Consider the following 19,815-nt stretch of genomic DNA (forward strand, 5'->3'; position numbering starts at 1 on the left):
AAGATGCCAGACAATGCGACAACGAATGAACGGATATCGCGCGGCAATCACCAGGCAGGAATGTTCTCTTCCAGTCGGGGAACACTTCAGCAGTCAAGGGCATTCAGCCTCTGATCTCCGGGTAAGCGTTCTCCAAGGCGGCCTTCAGGACGCACGACAACGCAGAATCGCTGAGCAGAAACCTATAGCCAAGTTCTGCACACATGAGTGCGGCCTCAACTGGGACCTGGGATTCATGTCACATTACATTCACCCCCCACCATCTGGCCCGAGTTTGCAAAATCCTACCAACTGTCCTGGCTAGAGACAATTCACACCTCTTTAACCTGGGGTTACCCCTATCTCTGCATCTGCAAAGATTCAATTACCTGCAAATGCTTGCATTCTAAGCATTGTCTGGCATCTTTGAATTTGTCTATATATATGTTTCTGGAACAAACTTCTTCATTCACCTGAGGAAGGAGCAGTGCTCCGAAAGCTAGTGTTTGAAACAAACATTATGGACTTTAACCTGGTGTTGTAAGACTTCTTACTGTGCTCACCCCAGTCCAACGCCGGCATCTCCACATCATGGCATCAGAAAAGTTGGACAAAAAGTTATGAATAAAAACAGCAAATGCTGGATAGACTCAGCAGATCTAGCAGCATCTGTGTGGATTTAAATGATCTGTATATATAAAGATTGTCTACAACAGTGAGTGCTCTTTCAGGCATCATTTAGATTTTGGGTTTAATTAATTTTTAAGCAAATATTTTTTCAATGCGATCAAATTATGTGGAAGATATGAGCTGACCCTCCAAGCCCCTCGGGGGAACAGGCATCCCGTATTGACTTGACCGCGTTCAACATTCTGGCCTGGTCGGCATCCCCGAATTTTGGAGCTTGTCTCCTTGGTGGCGTGGCTGAAGGCTGCCCTGGGGTTTGCTCTGCAGGGATCGGTTTCAATGCTGCTCCCCCTTGTTATCATTTGCAGCGTGAAGCCCATGCGTATCATTAAGTGGCCCGATGAACGTTTTTTACCAGTGATGGCCTCCCCGGGTGGACCATCGAGAAGCACTGAGAAACTTTTCCGTTAAATCGTGCCCTCTATCTCCTTCTTCATATTTACACTTGGGTTCATTTATACGCCTGTTAACCTGCATTTGTACAATTAGCAAGAAATTATTTTTTTTGCTGTTCGATGAGATTCTGATTTGGAGTATTCTGTTCAATCCATGTACCGTGTATATAGAGGGAGATCAGTTAGGAATCGAGGCAGCCATTTTAATGATGATGCAAATTTTGCCAGAGGAGGGCTTTGCTATTTGATGTGTACTGCCTGTCATTTGCCCCATTGCCTGTACTTTGTTATACAATACCTGATCAGAAAGTAGTCTTGGAAAAAGTGTTTATCAGAGCAATTTTGTTGTTTTGATTTTTCTGGTGACTTTCATTATTTATTTTTAAATATACATTAAAAATGTTATTTTACTAACAGGAGCATTGCAGCTACTGACCATGAACCAACAGACGCACGGAAATCTTTCCCTTGTTTCGATGAACCTAATAAGAAGGCTACATACACCATCTCTATAATATATAATGAGCCCTATCAAGTGCTTTCAAACATGCCAGCTGAGGTAATTGTACCGTTTCAAAAATTAATTTAGTGTTGGCATAGGCCTCAAATTGCTGAACCATATGGACAAACCTGTTTATGGGGAAATTGAGAGCATGTTTAATCAACGTTTCTCCCCATAGATTTCCTTTGGTGCTGCTTGTGGGTAATCTAGAATCTGGAGCCCAGCTATAACTTTTAACTGCTAAGGTGGAGTTTTACTTAACCTTTCCCATCCTTTTAAGGTCACTTTTCAACTAATTCCAATTGGAAAGCGATCTGAAAGTGATCAGGGCAGCACGGTGGCACAGTGGTTAGCACTGCTACCTCACATGGCCAGAGACCCGGGTTCGCTTCCGGCCTTCGGTGACTCTCCGTGTGGAGTTTGTGGGCGGGATTTTCCCATGCCGTGCTGTTTGGGAGAATCGCCATTCGCGCCGGATTTTCGCGTGACGCCGGTCCGATGCCGTTCCGCCATTTTCCCAACCGGCGAGAACGGCGTCATTGAGGTCAGCGCCGCGCCTCCCGGAGAATCGCCTGAGGTGCTAAGTCTTGTGATTCTCCGGGCCCCCCGCTATTCAGCGGCCCGGGTGGACCGAAGTCCCGACATGCCGTCACGGTTCACCCCTGCAAAAGTAATTTGTCAGCCAGTCGTGCTGGCTGACGATGCGGAGTGAGGAGGTGAGCGGAAGGCGTTTTCAGAGGCTGCATGTTGTGACGTCCATAGCCGGTGCTGGCGGGGTGGGGGGGATCTTGAGGACGGGTGCCGCCATCCTCGGGTGGTGAGGGAGAGGGAGGGTGAGAAGGAGGAGAGGGGAGGAAGGGGGAGAGGGGTAGGAGGAGGGGGGGAAGGAGGAGGGTGCAGTCATGTTCCGGAGGGGGGGGGGGGGGGGGGGGGGGGGGGGGGGTCGGGGCAGGGGGCCTCCATGTTGCGGGGAGGGTTTTCCGCGGGAGCGAAATGCCAGCAGGCCTGCCATGGCCGGACGGTGGCGAAGCCATGCCTGCAAGTTGAGGTCATGCTGATGGGCAAAGGCCACTGGCGCTGCCATCCTGCACGGCCAACGCCTTGACCTTGGGTGCGCCCAGCCCCCCCCCCCCCCCACCCCACCCCCGCCACACACACACAGGTGCCGCAACACCTAGCTGACGGAGACCATCTCTGGGAAGGGTCAAGGCGGAACACATGCCAGCCCCCGTGAGGGCATGGCCAGCCCACGGTGGCGCAATGAGGAGGGATGGGCAAAACTGGGCGGTGGGCGCATACTGTGGGCAGGGGTCAGGATGCCTGCGCATCTGTAGCGACACCAGCCAACCGGGGCACACATGTATCCCATGGCACCTGGCTGTCGAGGTGTCAATGCACCATCGTTAAACATGCTGTATCCCCCCTGCAGATCGTCATGTTTGCGCACCAGCCAGCTATGTTTGCCGCGGTGGCGGGAACCGCTGTCCTGCAGGTGGCCCTTCGGCAGCGTTGACGCAGGCGGCTCAGAGCAGCTGCGGCAGCTGCAGCAGAGGGACTGGCTGCAGAGAGCCCCGTGCCAAACGCTCAGGCTGCAGGCCCGCCTGCCCAACAGGTGCAGGAGGGGGAGGGGGACGATGACCACCTCATCGTCGGGGATGCACAGGACGCGGATTCTGATCTTGATGGGGTGCAGGGGGAGGAGGAGGAGCAGGTGGTGGTGCCAAGGTGCCAGAGGCACCCCATGAGGCCTTGAGGACCTGCCAGACAGGGCATGCAGGAGGAGACTCCGGATGAATAGGGAGACTGTTGCACATATATGCCACCTCATGGCAGACCTGGCACCACGTTGAACGGGGGGAGGACATGCTATCCCGGTGGCCGTCAAGGTGACGGTTGCCCTCAACTTCTGCGCGACGGGGTCATTCCAGGTGCCGAGCGGGGACCTGTCCGGTATCTCCCAGGCACCGGTGCACCAGTGCATCCGAGCAGTCACCGACATCCTGTATGCCATCGCCGACCGGTACATCCAGTTTCCAGAGCACCGCACACAAGGATGCCCGGGCAGCGGGATTTGCCTCCATGGCCAGGATACCAATGGTCCAGGGGGTGATTAATGGGGTGCACGTCGCCATGCGTCCACCATTTGAGAATAGGGACGTGTTCATGAACAGAAAGGGGACCTACTCCATGAACATTCAGGTCGTCTGTGACCACCGCATGAAGGTCATGCACGTGTGCGCCCAGTACCCCGGCAGTATGCATGATGCCTTTATACTGGCACAATCCTTCATCCCCGCCATGTTCGAGGGACAACCCCCCCCGTCCCCGTCTGAGGGGCTGGTTGCAGGGCGACAGGGGTTACCCCTTGTGGTCGTGGCTGATGACGCCTATACGGAGGCCACAGACCAACGTGGAGACCCGCAACAATGAGGCCCATGCAGCAGCCAGGGGTGTTGTCGAGAGGTGCTTTGGCCTCTTGAAGATGCACTTCAGGTGCCTGGACCGCTCCAGAGGTTCCTTCCTGTACCATTCAGAGAGGGTCGGCCACATAGTTATTGTCTGCTGCGTCCTGCACAACATTGCCCAGCAGAGGGGTGATGTCCTGGAGGAGGAGGTACAGAGGGAGCCCGATGAGGGTGAAGCATCTGTACATGAGGAGGAGGAGGAGGATGGGGAAGGGAGGGGGTACAGAAGCGGCATGGGGTCTGGATATGTCCGGGAGGCTGCACGGCGCCACCGAATTTGCTAGCGAGCACGTGACGAGTTGATCGCCGCACGTTTTGCCAACTAGGGGGAGGGCATCGCTGAGCAAGGCACATGCACCACCGTTCCGCCCAAACGCACCACCCAGCACCAACCACCTCCCGCACCATCCAAAAACCCTAGCTCTCACAGCACCACTTTCACAGCACAACAGGATGGTCTCACACAATTGCTTGTGTAAGCGGGTGTGATCAGTGCTATGTTGAATGATGACAACCCGCTCTGCGATGAGCTGTGAGCTCCGGATCGTTAGCCAATGTCTGACTCATGGCCACAGCTACACCCTCCACCTGGGTGGTCCCTGTATGCGTCTCGGACACTCCATCACATGGCCATGTGGGGTAGCTGGCGTCTGTGTTCCAAGGACTATGGGGGGGTTTGGGAGTGGGGGAAAACACACCCGGCCTCACCGTTGTACCGAGCACCATTCGGTCCCCTTCACGACCCCTCAGGCACCGGACACAGCACAGAGACATCTAGATTTGGTGTAACAGTGACTTTAATCGTGACATTCACATACAAGTGCCCTAGCCCCTATAATTAAGCTGTGCCCTGCACCCGTGCCAACTTACTACGTGTTGAACTTCTTTGCCTTACGGGCCCTACCACTACGCCTTGGTGTTTCCCCAGACGGTACAGCAGGAGTGGAGGTGGACTGCTGAGACTCCTGCCCTGCGACTTGGCTCCCCGTTGGCGCGCGTTTCCTGGGGAGGCCCGGCTTGGATGGGCCAGGCTGCTCGGTGGGCCTGGTGCCACCCTGTTCTGCCCGCTGCCCACCAGATGCACCAGGGACGGAGTGTCTAAGTGTTCTGGGACCTGCCTTGCATGAGTCACCAGGATGGGCCCTAGAACCTCCTCCTCCCTCGGGGAGCCTGGTGGCCCATGGGCCTCACTGTGGGACAGTGGTGCAAATGGAGACAAGCGCTGTGGCACCACCGACACGTGGCGCTGCCAGTCCTGGAGGCCCGCTGTGCCATCGACCAGGGTCTGAACGTACTCAGCGATGGAGCTCAGGGAGTGAGCCATCCCTGTCAGGGACTGTGCAACCTCTCTCTGGGCTTGTGCGACGTCATCCAGCACGTGCGCAAGGCCACCGATGCTCTCAGTGATGGCCTGCTGAGACTGGGCCATGGCCTGCTGAGACTCGGCCAGACCCCGGAGCACGGCGGCAATGTCCAGCTGGTTCTGGAACATGGCTACGTGTGAGAGGGCAGCCCTGTCCTGGGCCATGTATGACGCATGCACATGAAGCCCCACGCCTTGCAGAACCTGACCCATGGCCAAAACCGTTGCCCCCATTGCCTCCACTGTGGACGCCACCTGTGCAGTGTCGGCCTGGGTGGCAGCCATGACCGGCACCACTCCCTGCTCCTGGACGCGGATGGACTCCTCCAGCTGCGTCTGCAGATGCTAGAAGGCGGCCGTCATCCCGTTGTCCACTCCCTGGGTTTCCAAATGCATCGGGTCTGTGGGTGGGTCTGGTAAGTCCAGGATCCCGGGAACTGTCTGGGCAGCAGCTGGGTGCTGGGCCTGGGCTGCCCTCCGACCGTCCAGCCCCTCGGCTGCTCCTATCTCCACCTGCTGTACCGGTTCGGCTGTGTGTGTCAGTCAGTGTCCCAGAAGCCTCATCACCAATGTGCCCAACTGAGGTGAGGGTATCTGCGATGGTGGACGGTGTGGGTGACACCTGTGACGCAAGGTCCATGTCCTCAGCGGACGCCAGGTCTGGGGTTTCCTGGGTCGAGCCTTGGACCGATGGACGTTGTCCCCGGCCCACGTGAGGGGCCGTGTCCGGTCTGTCCATCATCTGTTTGGCCATCCACTGTGTGTCACTGTCCAGAGTCCCCGTCCTCTGTCCGTCACTGTCCTGGCTCTCCATCCTCTCTTCATCATTCTCATGTCCGTCCTCTGTTTGTCAGTGTCGTTTGTCTCGGTCCTTTGTGCGTCCGTCTCTTGTGGCTAGGCTTTGGATGAGGGCCCTCCTGTCCGTCTTCCTTCCCCTCCTTGGCGTGCGTGTCTGTGGGCGGATGGACGTCGACCTGGGCGGCGGTGGCTTGTCTGAGACGTTCCGTGACGATCGGCGGCTGGCCCTGGAATACACAGTAAAGCATGTATCGTTAGACAGGCGGAGCCGGGTGTGAGGGGGTGGAGGGGACAGTCTGAGGGTGTGGAGTGTGAGAGGGGGGTTAGGGGGTTGGAGGGGGCAGTGTGAGGGGGGGTGTTAGGGGGTGAAGGGGGCAGTGTGAGGGGATGAGTGTGAGGGGGTGTTAGGGGGTGGAGGGGGCAGTGTGAGGGGGTGGAGTGTGAGGGGGGTGTTAGTGGGTGGAGGGGGCAGCATGAGGGGGTGGAGTGTGAGGGGGGTTAGGGGTTGGAGGGGGCAGTGTGAGGGGATGGAGGTTGAGGGGGGGTTAGGGGTGGAGGGGGCAGTGTGAGGGGGTGGAGTGTGAGGGGGGTTAGGGGTTGGAGGGGGCAGTGTGAGGGGATGGAGGTTGAGGGGGGTTAGGGGTGGAGGGGGCAGTGTGAGGGGGTGGAGTGTGGGGGGGATGTGAGCGGGTGGAATGTGAGGGGGGATTAGGGGGTGGACGGGGCAGTGTGAGCGGGTGGAGTGTGGGGGGGTTAGGGGGTGGAGGGGGCAGCGTGAGGAGGTGGAGTGTGAGGGGGTGGAGTGTTGTGGGAGTTAGTGGGTGGAGAGGGCAGTGTGAGGGGATGGAGGTTGAGGGGGGGTTAGGGGTGGAGGGGGCAGTGTGAGGGTGTGGAGTGTTGTGGGAGTTAGGGGGTGGAGGGGGCAGTGTGAGGGGATGGAGGTTGAGGGGGGGTTAGGGGTGGAGGGGGCAGTGTGAGGGTGTGGAGTGTTGTGGGAGTTAGGGGGTGGAGGGGGCAGTGTGAGGGGATGGAGGTTGAGGGGGGGTTAGGGGTGGAGGGGGGCAGTGTGAGGGGGTGGAGTGTTGTGGGAGTTAGGGGTGGAGGGGGCAGTGTGAGGGGGTGGAGTGTGGGGGGGTTAGGGGGTGGAGGGGGCAGCGTGAGGGGGTGGAGTGTGAGGGGGATGTGAGGGGGTGGAATGTGAGGGGGGATTAGGGGGTGGACGGGGCAGTGTGAGGGGGTGGAGTGTGGGGGGGTTAGGGGGTGGAGGGGGCAGCGTGAGGGGGTGGAGTGTGGGGGGTTAGGGGGTGGAGGGGCAGCGTGAGGGGGTGGAGTGTGAGGGGGATGTGAGGGGGTGGAGTGTGAGGGGGTTAGGGGTGGAGGGGGCAGCGTGAGGGGGTGGAGTGTGAGGGGATTAGGGAGTTGGAGGTGGCAGTGTGAGGGGGAGGGGGAGGTGAGGGGGTGGAGTGTGAGGGGGTTAGGGGGTGGAGCGGGTAGTGTGGGTGGAGGTTAGGGGGATGGAGGGGGCAGTGTGAGGGGGTGGATTGTGAGGGGGTTTAGGGGATGGAGGGGGCAGTGTGAGGGGGTGGAGTGTAAGGGGTGTTAGTGGGTGGAGGGGGCAGCATGAGGGGGTGGAGTTTGGGGGGGATTAGGGGGTGGAGGGGGCAGTGTGAGGGGGTGGAGTGTGAGGGGGTTAGGGGTGGAGGGGGCAGTGTGAGGGGGTGGAGTGTGAGGGGGGTTAGGGGGTGGAGGGGGCAGTGTGAGGGGATGGAGGTTGAGGGGGGTTAGGGGTGGAGGGGGCAGTGTGAGGGGGTGGAGTGTGGGGGGGATGTGAGCGGGTGGAATGTGAGGGGGGATTAGGGGGTGGAGGGGGCAGCGTGAGGAGGTGGAGTGTGAGGGGGTGGAGTGTGAGGGGGGTTAGGGGGTGGAGCGGGTAGTGTGGCTGGAGGTTAGGGGGATGGAGGGGGAAGTGTGAGGGGGTTTAGGGGATGGAGGGGGCAGTGTGAGGGGGTGGAGTGTGAGGGGGTGTTAGGGGGATGGAGACGGCAGTGTGAGTGGGTGGAGTGTGAGGGGGTTAGGGGTGGAGGGGGCAGTGTGAGGGGTTGGAGTGTGAGGGGGTTAGGGGTGGAGGGGGCAGTGTGAGGGGGTGGAGTGTGAGGGGGTGTTAGGGGGATGGAGACGGCAGTGTGAGTGGGTGGAGTGTGAGGGGGTTAGGGGTGGAGGGGGCAGTGTGAGGGGTTGGAGTGTGAGGGGGGTGTTAGGGGGATGGAGGGGGCAGTGTGAGGGGGTGTTAGAGGGATGGAGACGGCAGTGTGAGGGGGTGGAGTGTGAGGGGGGTTGGGGGATGGAGGGGGCAGTGTGAGGGGGTAGAGTGTGAGGGGGGGTTAGGGGGATGGAGACGGCAGTGTGAGTGGGTGGAGTGTGAGGGGGGTTAGGGGTGGAGGGGGCAGTGTGAGGGGTTGGAGTGTGAGGGGGGTGTTGGGGGATGGAGCGGGCAGTGTGAGGGGGTGGAGTGTGAGGGGGTGTTAGGGGGATGGAGACGGCAGTGTGAGCGGGTGGAGTGTGAGGGGGTGAGGGGTGGAGTGTGAGGGGGGTTAGGGGGATGGAGGGGGCAGTGTGAGGGGGTAGAGTGTGAGGGGGGGTTAGGGGTGGAGGGAGCAGTGTGAGGGGGTGGAGTGTGAGGGGGGTTAGGTGGTGGGAGGTTAGGGGGTGGAGGGGTCAGTTTGAGGGGGTGGAGTGTGAGGGGGGTTAGGGGGTGGAGGGAGCAGTGTGAGGGGGTGGAGTGTGAGGGGGGTTAGGGGGTGGAGGGGGCAGTGTGAGGGGGTTAGGGGGGTGGAGGGGGCAGTGTGAGGGGGTGGAGTGTGAGGGGGAGTTTAGGGGGTGGAGGGGGTAGTGTGAGGGGTGGAGTGTGAGGGGGGTTAGGGGGTGGAGGGAGCAGTGTGAGGGGGTGGAGTGTGAGGGGGGGTTTAGGGGGTGGAGGGGGTAGTGTGAGGGGGTGGAGTGTGAGGGGGGTTAGGGGGTGGAGGGAGCAGTGTGAGGGGGTGGAGTGTGAGGGGGGTTAGTGGATGGAGGGGGCAGTGTGAGGGGGTGGAGTGTTGTGGGGGGTTAGGGGGTGGAGGGGTCGGTTTGAGGGGGTGCAGTGTGAGGGGGGTGGGGGGAGGTGAGGAGCTGAGGGAGTGTAGCCAGGCAGGGAGTCTCTCTTGGTACTGCGCCTCCGATCTGGCATGGCGATACCTCCTGGGTGGCGGCTCCCCCAGCGAGGTCCAGAGCCCTCTGCTCACAGACGGTGAGGGGATGCAGAGCTGGTGATCCCCCTCCGGTTCTTGCACACTCACAATGGTTGTGGGCTGTCTTATCCTGCGGCGGTTGGGGGGGGGGGGGGGGGGGGGGAAAGCATCAGAGTTAGGCGGTCATCAGCAAGATGCACAGATGATGGCAAAATTATGACATGGGGGGGGGGGGGGGGCACTGGGCACCACGCCATGGCAGCTCGCAAGGGCGATGCCTCCCCTGGATTTCCTTGTTCACAACCGCTGGATTCTCAGTTTCATCGGGAACTCCACTGCCGGCAGCGTGAGGCAGAGAATTTTGCCCCATGTCAAACATATAGGCAATGAAACAAAGTCAAAATACTGATATACAAATGGTACATTGGGAGTGGATTTAATCAGTTTCTTTGTCTTACAGAATACGATACATCTGAATGGTGCCCAGAAGAAAACAACATTTCAAAAATCTGTCGAAATGAGTACCTATTTAGTCTGTTTTGCTGTTCATCAGTTTGCCTTTGTGGAAAGGAATTCATCAAGAGGAATCCCTGTGAGTTTGTTAATCTCTTGGAAATAAGCTAGCATTTTTATATTGAGGTATTCCTTGTTTTGTTGAATCAGAATACTCAATGAATTTTCCCCATGCTCCATAGTAAGGGCGAGTGTGGTAGTCACCACTGATTGTGTAATATTTGTTATTAGAGGTAATACGGTAAGGCTCCTGTACTACAGGTACGGGGGTAAACCCCTGCCTGCTAGCTCCGCCCAGTAGGCGGAGTAGAAATGTGTGTGCACACCGAGCTGCTCCCATTCTGGTAGCAGCTGTAGGAGGCCACACATCTCAGCTTAATAAAGCCTCCATTACTCTCTACTCTCGTCTCGTCATAATTGATAGTGCATCAATTTATTAAGCAGAGATATTACAGCGATGGAACTACACATCAAGCCTGATCGCCTACAGCTGCACCCGCAAGCAGCCAACGCCACGTCGGCTTTCGACCGCTGGCTCACTTGTTTAGAGAGCTACCTCCAATCCGCGACGGACCAACCCTCGGACGCACAGAAGCTCCAGGTCCTTTACTCACGGGTGAGCTCCGATACTTTTCCACTTATCCGGGATACGCCCAGGTACACTGAAGCTATGGAGCTTCTGAAAGAACACTATATCCGGCTGATCAACAAACTCTATGGCAGGCACTTCCTGTCCACGAGGCAGCAACTCCCCGGTGAGTCATTGGACGATTTCTGGCGTGCCCTGCACATCCTGGCGAGGAACTGCGATTGCCAGGCAGTTTCGGCTGTTGAACATACAGAACTCTTAATCAGGGACGCTTTTGTTACGGGCATGGGGTCGGCGTACATCCGTCAGCACCTATTAGAAGGGGGTATGCTCGACCTCGCGGCGACCAGGCAACTCGCGAACTCGTGAACGGTAGCCTCCCGTAACGTACAGTCGTACGCTCCCAACCGCATGGCGCCCTCATGGACATCGTGGGCCCCATCAGCTGCCGCCCCCAGCCAACTCCAAGCCTGCGACGCGCAGCAACCAGCCAACCCTGGGGGGCCCAAATGCTATTTCTGCGGCCAGACCAAACACCCCCGACAGCACTGCCTGGCGTGTAGTGCAATCTGCGGGAAGAAGGGACATTTCGCTGCTGTGTGCCAGGCTCGGTCAATCGCTGCTGTATCTAGGCCCAGTGTTCCTGAACCCCCCACGTGCGACCCGTGGGCGCCGCCATTTGCGTCTCCGCAGACCACGTGCAGCCCGTGGGCACCGCCATCTTCCTCCCAGCAGACCACATGCGGCCCATGGGCGCCGCCATCTTCGGTTCCATTTTGGACGGCGCCTCAGGACCCCTGCTCGTCGGGGACTTCATCTGGCCATTCATCGCCTGCCTCCGTCGCCGACCAGCCCAGGACCTAACACCAGCCGCAGCTCGCCTCCATCAGGCTCAACCAGTTCCGGCCGCACAATCTTGCAACCGTGATGACGACGGTGAAAGTCAATGGGCACAAGACCTCCTGCCTTCTTGACTCCGGGAGCACGGAAAGCTTCATCCACCCCTCTATGGAATCCCACCTCCGGGGTTTTGCTCCCAACGTGGCTGGCAGCTCCTGGACCCGTTCTCCTCTGCAAACACGTGCAGATCCACAAGGCAGACCCGTTGGTCGAAAGGGTACAACTACTGCACGCAAACCCGCAGTATGCCTACGTGGCGTACCCCGACAGGCGTCAGGACACAGACTCCCTCAGGGACCTGGCACCAGCCGGATCCCCACCCACGGTCCACCACCCGACACCCCCCATCCGATTGCCCCGACGCCACACACCCTACCCCCAGCGCACCTCATTACAGCTCCCGCCCCAGGACGATCCGTCCTCCCACTGGTTCCACCCGGGGATGAAGACGAGGACAACACGCTCCCGGAGTCACAGGCGACCAAGTCGGCACCTGCATCACCACCGGGACCGAGACGCTCACAGCGGAGGATCAAGGCACCCGACTGGCTGAATTTGTAAATCTTCACCAGACTGTAATCTTTAATTTTTCACAAATCTGTAAATTTTTCCACCACCCCCGCTGGACTCCCTTTTAACAGGGGGTGAATCTGGTAGTCACCACTGATTGTATAATAGTTGTTATTAGAGGTAATACGGTAAGGCTCCTGTACTACAGGTGCGGGGTAAATCCCTGACTGCTGGCTCCGCCCAGTAGGCGGAGTATAAATGTGTGTGCTCACCGAGCTGCTCCCATTCTGGTAGCAGCTGCAGGAGGCCACACATCTCTGCTTAATAAAGCCTCGATTACTCTCTACTCTCATCTCGTCGTAATTGATAGTGCATCAGAGAGATTCTCCGTTGGCTGACGGCAGAATTGGGATACCCGATTGGGCAGAGAATCAGCTCTGGCGTCGAAAATGCGGCAGGTGCCATTTAGACACCAAATCGCAATTCTCCTGTCACTTCGACAGCGATGTCAAAGCGGTCCAGAACACACATACAGTAAACACCGTTTGCATGTCATTAGCGGGCCTGACCCGGTGTTTTGGGGGCCTCTGCAACTCTCCACCTCCGATGGGCTGAGTTTCCTATGGCTCCATTCACTTGTGCTTTTAAAAATCGTTAAACCGGCATCGTGGCTGATGAGGGAGAGAGAGGAGGTAGGACACAAAAAGGTGTGACCATGGTCTGCCGGGCCGGACAGTGGCTGGGCTGGCTGGGGTAGGGGGGCTGGGGGGTGGGGAGAGCAGTCACGGGCCATGTGGCTGGGGTGACCCCCCCCGGGACTGGGACGGTGTCCAGGCACGGCCGCCATTGCCGCGGCCTGCGACCAAAGCGTTAGCGCCACCCCCGCACCGATGCTTTGGTCGTACCACTGGACACATGCTTCAGACATAGCCTCAAAATCGGAAAATCCAGACCTATGTCCGGAGGAAGTGTCTAGTTTTACGATGAAAAAGTCGACGCTGCTTCCGCACCAATGCACCCGGTGGAGGGCTCGCAGCCGCACTACATAAAACCCCTGGCTTTCCCTGCAGATGCGGCCGGAGAATTGCCGGGTCCATGGCCGTGCACGGATGCGACCTGCAGCAGTCGCGCCATACAACATGGCGCCGGCCAGGCGAGGACCTGGCCTGCCAGATAGTGACCCCTGTAACTCCCCTCACCAGCTGGACCACCCCCCACCAGTCCCCCCAGCCCCACCGCAGCCCCCCTGGACAGCAGAAGGGCTTCCCCCCCCCGACTCAGTCCGCAGCTGCCACGCGAGGTTGATGAAACCTCAGACCACAAGTGGCCTACGCCATCGGGAAGTTGGCCCTTCGGGGGAGGGTCTTCAGGTGACGTCCTGAGGCCGTCCCATCGGCGTGCGGCGTACTCACCGATGCCGTCATTCTGGAGGGGGCGGAGCGTCCGGAAAGAGGCGCCGCCCCTGATTTCGCTATCAAAAGGGATTCTCCGCCCAATCGCCAAATGCAATTACGGCGTCGGCATTCAGGGAATCCCTCCCATCGTCTCAAAATCGGAGAATCCAGCCCTTAGTCTCAGGAACGGAGGATACCGCCGATAGGTGTTTCCCATAGCAGTGACTCATTGATAACACAACTGTTATAAGGGGATCGCTATAGCAGTGATTGGGGGTAATTTTGACTTTGTGCGATAATGTGAAGTGGGCAGTAGTGCACTGATTCAAAATTGCTCCCATTGTGTGTTTTCTCAGTATCACCAATCGGTTAAGTGTCATTCATATTTAGTGGGTCCATGAGATCTAAACGGAATTAGCACCAAGAAACTAACGGGGTGTTGTAATTCTACCTAATGGCTTTACTAACATAAGTGGAACTCAACTTACACATATCAAAATGTTTACAATTTTCATCCTCAGTTTATGCTGAATTAGCTGGCCCGAGCAGTCATGATACTTTATTGGGATGAGTGCTTGTAAACTAGCCAAGCTTGTAAGCTGCTCCTGATTACTGTACATGAGTAATCACGTTGCTTGATGACAGGATCAAGTTTATCTGTAATGTCCCCATGGCAGAACAATCTTTCCACACTCACTTTATAAGCTGATCTATGAAGAATGACCAGCTGGGCACCTGTGAAGTTTTTGGTACAAACAAAACACTTCAAGAGAGGGAGGGAAAAATTGAAGATTTAAAAAACAGTTATGAAGTTCATCACACAAGAGTGGATTGCTATAAGTAAAGGGAATGTACCTGTGTGGAAATGTGTACGGTCACAAGGGTTTTCTCATAGAATTAGCTGAATTTGGGAAAGCTACCTTTGTTTAATTCTACCTCTCTTTGTCTATATCTTACAGCTGAGAATTTACGTCCAGCCTGAGCAGAAACATACAGCAACATATGCAGCTGATACTATGTTAACTATATTTGACTACTTTGAGCAATATTTTAACATAAATTATTCGCTTCCTAAATTAGGTACTGTTCCTATAATTTCCTTTTTTGTTTATGTTAACTGGTTATAATATTAAACATGCTAAGAAAACAGAGTAGAAAAATGATACTCTGGAAACAAGAGACATGGGGTGGATCCGGTCCGTAGGCCGTGTTTTCCTGGGCGGTGCCAGCTGTGGAATTCTCTGTTCCCGCCACCTGCCAATGAGATTTCCCATTGTGCCCACCATACACTGCTGGGAAAGCAACGGTGCACTGCCGACGCAACAGAGAATATCACCGGCAGAGAATACCGCTCCTGCCAAAGCTTTTTGTGCACGATTTAACTAAATGTTCTATCACAAGCGGGTTTAGGCGCTTGTTTTGCTGCACTCACAGTGCAGAGAACTACATGGCTATAAAATGCCACTCGAGTTAAATAAGGAGCCTCAGTGGGGAACTCGCGGCTGACATTGCAGGGAGCCCCCGTTTTCTACATTGAGGAGTTCTGCTCACCAAATTCCTCAGTATAGCAAGAGATTGGGACACCGTTTTTAAATGGCCTCCTGATCTATGAGACCCCTGACATGACCCCCAACCTCCCCCTTGCTCCAACTCACTATGGGAGGGATGCCAGCCCCTCCCCCCTCCCCCACCACACTCCTCTAACACCCACACAGGGCACACCCAGCCCAATCGCCAGCACACAACAAATTGCAGCTTTGCCCTTGGCAGTGCCATCCTGGTACCCTGCCAGCAGGAAGTGCACCTGCCAGCTGGCAGTGCTATCTGGGCACCTTGGCAGTGCAAGGCTGGCACCTAAGTAGCATTGTCAGGATGCCAAGCTGGCACTGAGTGCCAGGGTACCACCCTGCACCTGGGGCCTCCGATCCCCTGGGAGACCCCCACGAGTGCTGTCCCATCTGGTCCCCAGTTCTGGAGACCAGTACTGAACAGCGCTCACCTGAGATCTCTGAGGCAAAGGAGATTAATCCCACGCCTTGGGTAATGCAAAAACCTGCACATTAAAGTGAGACTCGCTGTCTCGTTTTAATGAGCAAATTTGCCCAGAAGTGATTCTGCCCACAATGCGCGGGGTCACATCACATCTTCTCATGAGAACACGTTAGATCTCACGAGGCGTTCAGAGCCGGGTGAATTCCGGGAGTGGGATCTCCCGGCTTCTGTTGACCACACGGTGCCGCGGTGAGCTGCTCTTCAGGTGCAGTGTGGCCGTTCGTCTATGCCCTTTGTCGGTGCATTAATCAGGACAAATGCAAGAATGCCAAATTTCAAAGGGAACAATAATTTATACTGCATGAGAAAAAGAGTGCTAATTGGTTGGCAAGTCAGCTTTGACTGTTTGAGATTTTGCTTTCGCAAATACAGCAGGGAGTTATTGTTTCTCCCATGCTTTGTTTTATTCAAAAAAGGTGCAATGTCTGGACATATCCCTTTATGAGTATGAGAGATGGACTAACGTAATTTGCTGTTCACATCAATGTGAATTCAATCTTCCCTACCTGATAGTACCTATGCGGAACGATCTTTGCAGAGTCTGGGGCAGAATATTTGGATCCTGTGAAGGTTGAGAACGGAAATAGACGGTGCCCAAAAATATTTGCACCAATTGGCATGCCAGTTTCCCAACCCTGACCCTGTTCCTAGCATTAGACAAGGGGTATCTGGGGCCTGGGAAGGCCTACCCACCTTGGCAACGGAAGTGGCCACTTCGGCTCATTTCTGTGCCCTTACCAAGGCTCCGGTGGGGGCTGCTGGGAATTTTCAGTTGGTCTCCAGTTTCCTGACTAAATCTTGGAGAGACAGAAAATAGTGGACACTTTTTGTGCTGGAGAGGTTGCTGGCAAAAGTGTGCTGGTGAGGCGATGGTAAATTATGACCGACAAGAGCAGCGGTGTGTGTGGCAAGAGGAATGTGACAGTGGGGTGGATGCTGGTGAACCAAAATATTAATATTAATGATCATGATTATTAAATGCCATATAGAGCATCTAGTAACCTAGAAATGATAAAAGAATATTGGAGTTGTGAACTATATGTGTTTTTGTGATTGTTATTTATTTTATAAATCTGGTATGACAAAGTACAATGTTCTCATTTTTAAATTGCACATTTTATTGATGCTATTCCCCACATTGCAGATATGATTGCCATTCCAGACTTTGGGACTGGTGCAATGGAAAACTGGGGATTGATCACCTACAGGGAGACTAACTTGCTGTTTGATAAGAATGAATCATCTTCATATAATCAGCAACGGGTTGCTTCAGTTGTTGCCCATGAACTTGTTCACCAGGTACTGTAAGGATGCAACGTTCAGTGTTCATGAATATCAAATTTCCACATTGTTATGGATTGATAATGAGCTGCAGGCATTGAACCTTATGTCAGACCGTAAATGTCTCCAGTCCCTTAAAGACTTTTTTTTCCTCTTGTTTATTCAGTGATGAGTCGGGAATTGCTGTGTTCCCACTGAACAAAATTAAGTAATTAGAAATAGTGACACGGACAAGATTTTAAAGTAAACCAATGAATAATGGAAAAGGAAAAAGGATCCAACAAAATCATTGCTCATTGGATAAAAAAGTCAAAGAAAACATGATCCAGAATTTTGGGCTGGATTTTCCGGCACCCCCGGCCACTTGTTTCTCCGCCGTGCGCTGTTCGCCGGTGGAGGTATTCTCTACTCCCACCGCTTGTCAATGGGATTTTGCCTTGAAGCCACCTCACGCCGTTGGGAAACCCAGGGATGGGGGTGCGCTGCCAGCAAGAATCCCAACGGCCAGAGAATTCCAGCCTTTGTGTTAAACTGGCTAACTGAGAATAGGATCAGGAAACCATAAACAATTTGTTTGATCTATTTTTGAACCACAAGGGAATAAAGGGGGCAGGCAGAAAGTTGTAGCTCACGCCACGATCAGATCAGCCATGATTTTGTTAAATGGCGGAACAGGCTCGAGGGGCCAAATAGCCTCTTCCTCCTATTTCTTATGTTGCAGAGAGCAACTTATCCACCATGTAGATTTGCTAATTTATTGAGAAGTTCTCCACCAAGTTTGATGAATATCTATTCTTGCGAAACACTAAAGAAGCACGCTGAAAGATTCTTAATTCAGCTAGAAGCAAAGAATGATGACTTAGCACTACGGTAAAGGCTTTGAATTTGCCTTTAATCATGAGATTCTGTAACTGGGCTGAGAATGCTTGTTCATACCTTATTTTATCTGGGAAACATCTCAGAAGTTATTTTGAAAGATTTATTAAGTTGCAGACTTCTTAATTTACTTTCATTACATTTTTTTTAACATGGTTTAAAATGGTGCGAAATGCCTCCAGCTAATAAACAGAAATATTGTAATCAAGTCCCATACATATATTGCCTCAATACAATGCCCCCTCCACCTCCCACACCTGGCTATTTGTCTTTTGTTCTTAAAGTTGCTACATTTTGGTGTAATTTTTCACAGCTACACTTTAAATCTAACACATTCCCCCTCTCTTCCATTCTGACAAAGAGCAGAGGTGGATTTACAATTAGTGGGGCCTCGCGCTCACCTTCACTTCTGACCACTCCCCCCGTCACCCCACAAAGCACAAAGGCAGAAGCCACAAAAATACACAAATTGGGCACTACTTTTTCACTTGTAAGATCAAAACAGTATAAATAATTGCTGAAATCCAAGCTGACCTCTTGTCAGACTACGGTAAGGATAGTCAGTACTGCAGTGTGAATTTTGAGGCAAGAAACATGGAACTTGCCAATGAGCAATGAGATGGAAAAGTCAGATGATGACATCGCTGCAGCTTAGGTCAGTGCAGGACAGAATGAGCCAGTCCTGTGAAGGAGAAAACACTCAATATGCTGCCATTCAGTTTGTTTCAGAGTCTCATTCGGTTTCAAATATTAAAGTTAACTAGCTTCCTCTCACAAAATCAAGAGGTTAATGTTGTAAGATCATGTGAGTGGAGTCCAGTATGTTCAAGTCCAATATCAGGTGGCTTTGTCTGGCAGGATTTGTCCTTTGTCCTGGAGACTTTCTGAAGGCCAATCGTGAGAGCGATGGTGGTTAGAACTACCAACATCTGACCAACTGCAGCCATTGTATCAGACCAGCAAAGGTCCATTTTGAAAAACAGAATTTAAACAAGAGAAGATGTAAACGTGTAAGGCAGGGGGGTGGATTGACTAATGGGCCTCGTTTTAGAAATACCAGTGAGGGCAACAGAGAGAAGATGGGGAATCGGGAAAAGGAAGTGAGAGAAGGCTTGAGCGTTGACAGTGAACAAAGAAATGGTCGCCCCCAAAGGGCAAGAAAGAGATAAGGGCAGGGTTAAATTGTATGGATGTAAATGCAGAGTATAGTGAACAAAATTGGAGAACTGGAAACAGAAATTGCTCTAGGGGCATATGAAATAGTAGCATTGACAGAAATGTGGCTCAAGCCAGAACAGGATTGGGTACTTAACATCCTGGGTTATAAGGTTTTAATCTGATAGTTAGGGATTTCAACTACCCCAAGGTAAACTGGGCAAAGGATAGAGTGTGGGGCATGAAACGGGAGAAATTCCTTCAGTGTGTGCAGAAGAACTTTCTGGAACAGTACATTTTCAGTCCTACCAGGGAGGGAGCTGTGTTGGATCTGGTCCTAGGAAATGAGGCGGAGCGGTGGAGAACGTCAGAGTGGGGAGCCGTTGGGAAATATTGATCATAATATAATAAGTTTCAATATTAAATTGAAAAAAGGTAAAAATCAGTCAGGGATTAAGATCCCAGACTAGAAAATGGCAAATTTTAGGGGTCTAAATGTTGAAATCAGGGCAGCACTGTGGCACAGTGGTTAGCATTGTGATAAAATAAGGACTAAAAAAAGAGGCATGTAATGCATGCCGGTATAATAATAGCAATAGAAATCAGGAAGAGTGTTTCAAATTCAGGAGAGAGGCGAAGGCTAGAATAAGGAAGGCTAAGAGGAAACATGAGGAAAGGTTGGCAGGCTGTGCTAAAACAAACAGCAAAATGTTCCTTAAAAATATTCATGGTAAAAGATTAGTAAAGGATCGAGTGGGGCCCATGAGGGACAAGCAGGGTAAACTGCACACTGAAGCGGAGGGTATGGCAGTGGTATTAAGTGAGTACTTAGCTTCTGTCTTTACCAAATTAGAAGATGGGGACAATGGCCCAGTTGAAAATGTGGGTGTTGAGCAACTGAGCAGTATGGTAGCATAGTGGTTAGCATAAATGCTTCACAGCTCCAGGGTCCCAGGTTCGATTCCCAGCTGGGTCACTGTCTGTGTGGAGTCTGCACGTCCTCCCCGTGTGTGCGTGGGTTTCCTCCGGGTGCTCCGGTTTCCTCCCACAGTCCAAAGATGTGTGGGTTAGGTGGATTGGCCATGCTAAATTGCCCGTAGTGTCCTAATAGTAAGGTTAAGGGGGGGAGTTG

The 19,815-nt window shown here is 53.9% G+C and overlaps 1 protein-coding gene across 2 annotated transcripts in view; it reads left to right on the forward strand.

The window, feature by feature from the left end:
* Window positions 1–19,815, forward strand: part of LOC119963293 (glutamyl aminopeptidase) — a 116,514-nt gene that overhangs the window by 32,506 nt on the left and 64,193 nt on the right. For both annotated transcript variants that reach the window (XR_005460071.1, XM_038792158.1), the window contains exons 2-5: window positions 1,479–1,620; window positions 9,874–10,005; window positions 14,279–14,399; window positions 16,516–16,670. Coding sequence is in view for 1 of the 2 variants with exons in the window: in XM_038792158.1 (XP_038648086.1) it covers window positions 1,479–1,620; window positions 9,874–10,005; window positions 14,279–14,399; window positions 16,516–16,670 (550 nt within the window). In the remaining variant the exon portion in view is untranslated. The remainder of the gene's footprint in view (window positions 1–1,478; window positions 1,621–9,873; window positions 10,006–14,278; window positions 14,400–16,515; window positions 16,671–19,815) is intronic.

The sequence above is a fragment of the Scyliorhinus canicula genome, chromosome 3, assembly GCF_902713615.1.
Source record: "Scyliorhinus canicula chromosome 3, sScyCan1.1, whole genome shotgun sequence".
Taxonomy (NCBI): Eukaryota; Metazoa; Chordata; class Chondrichthyes; order Carcharhiniformes; family Scyliorhinidae; genus Scyliorhinus; species Scyliorhinus canicula.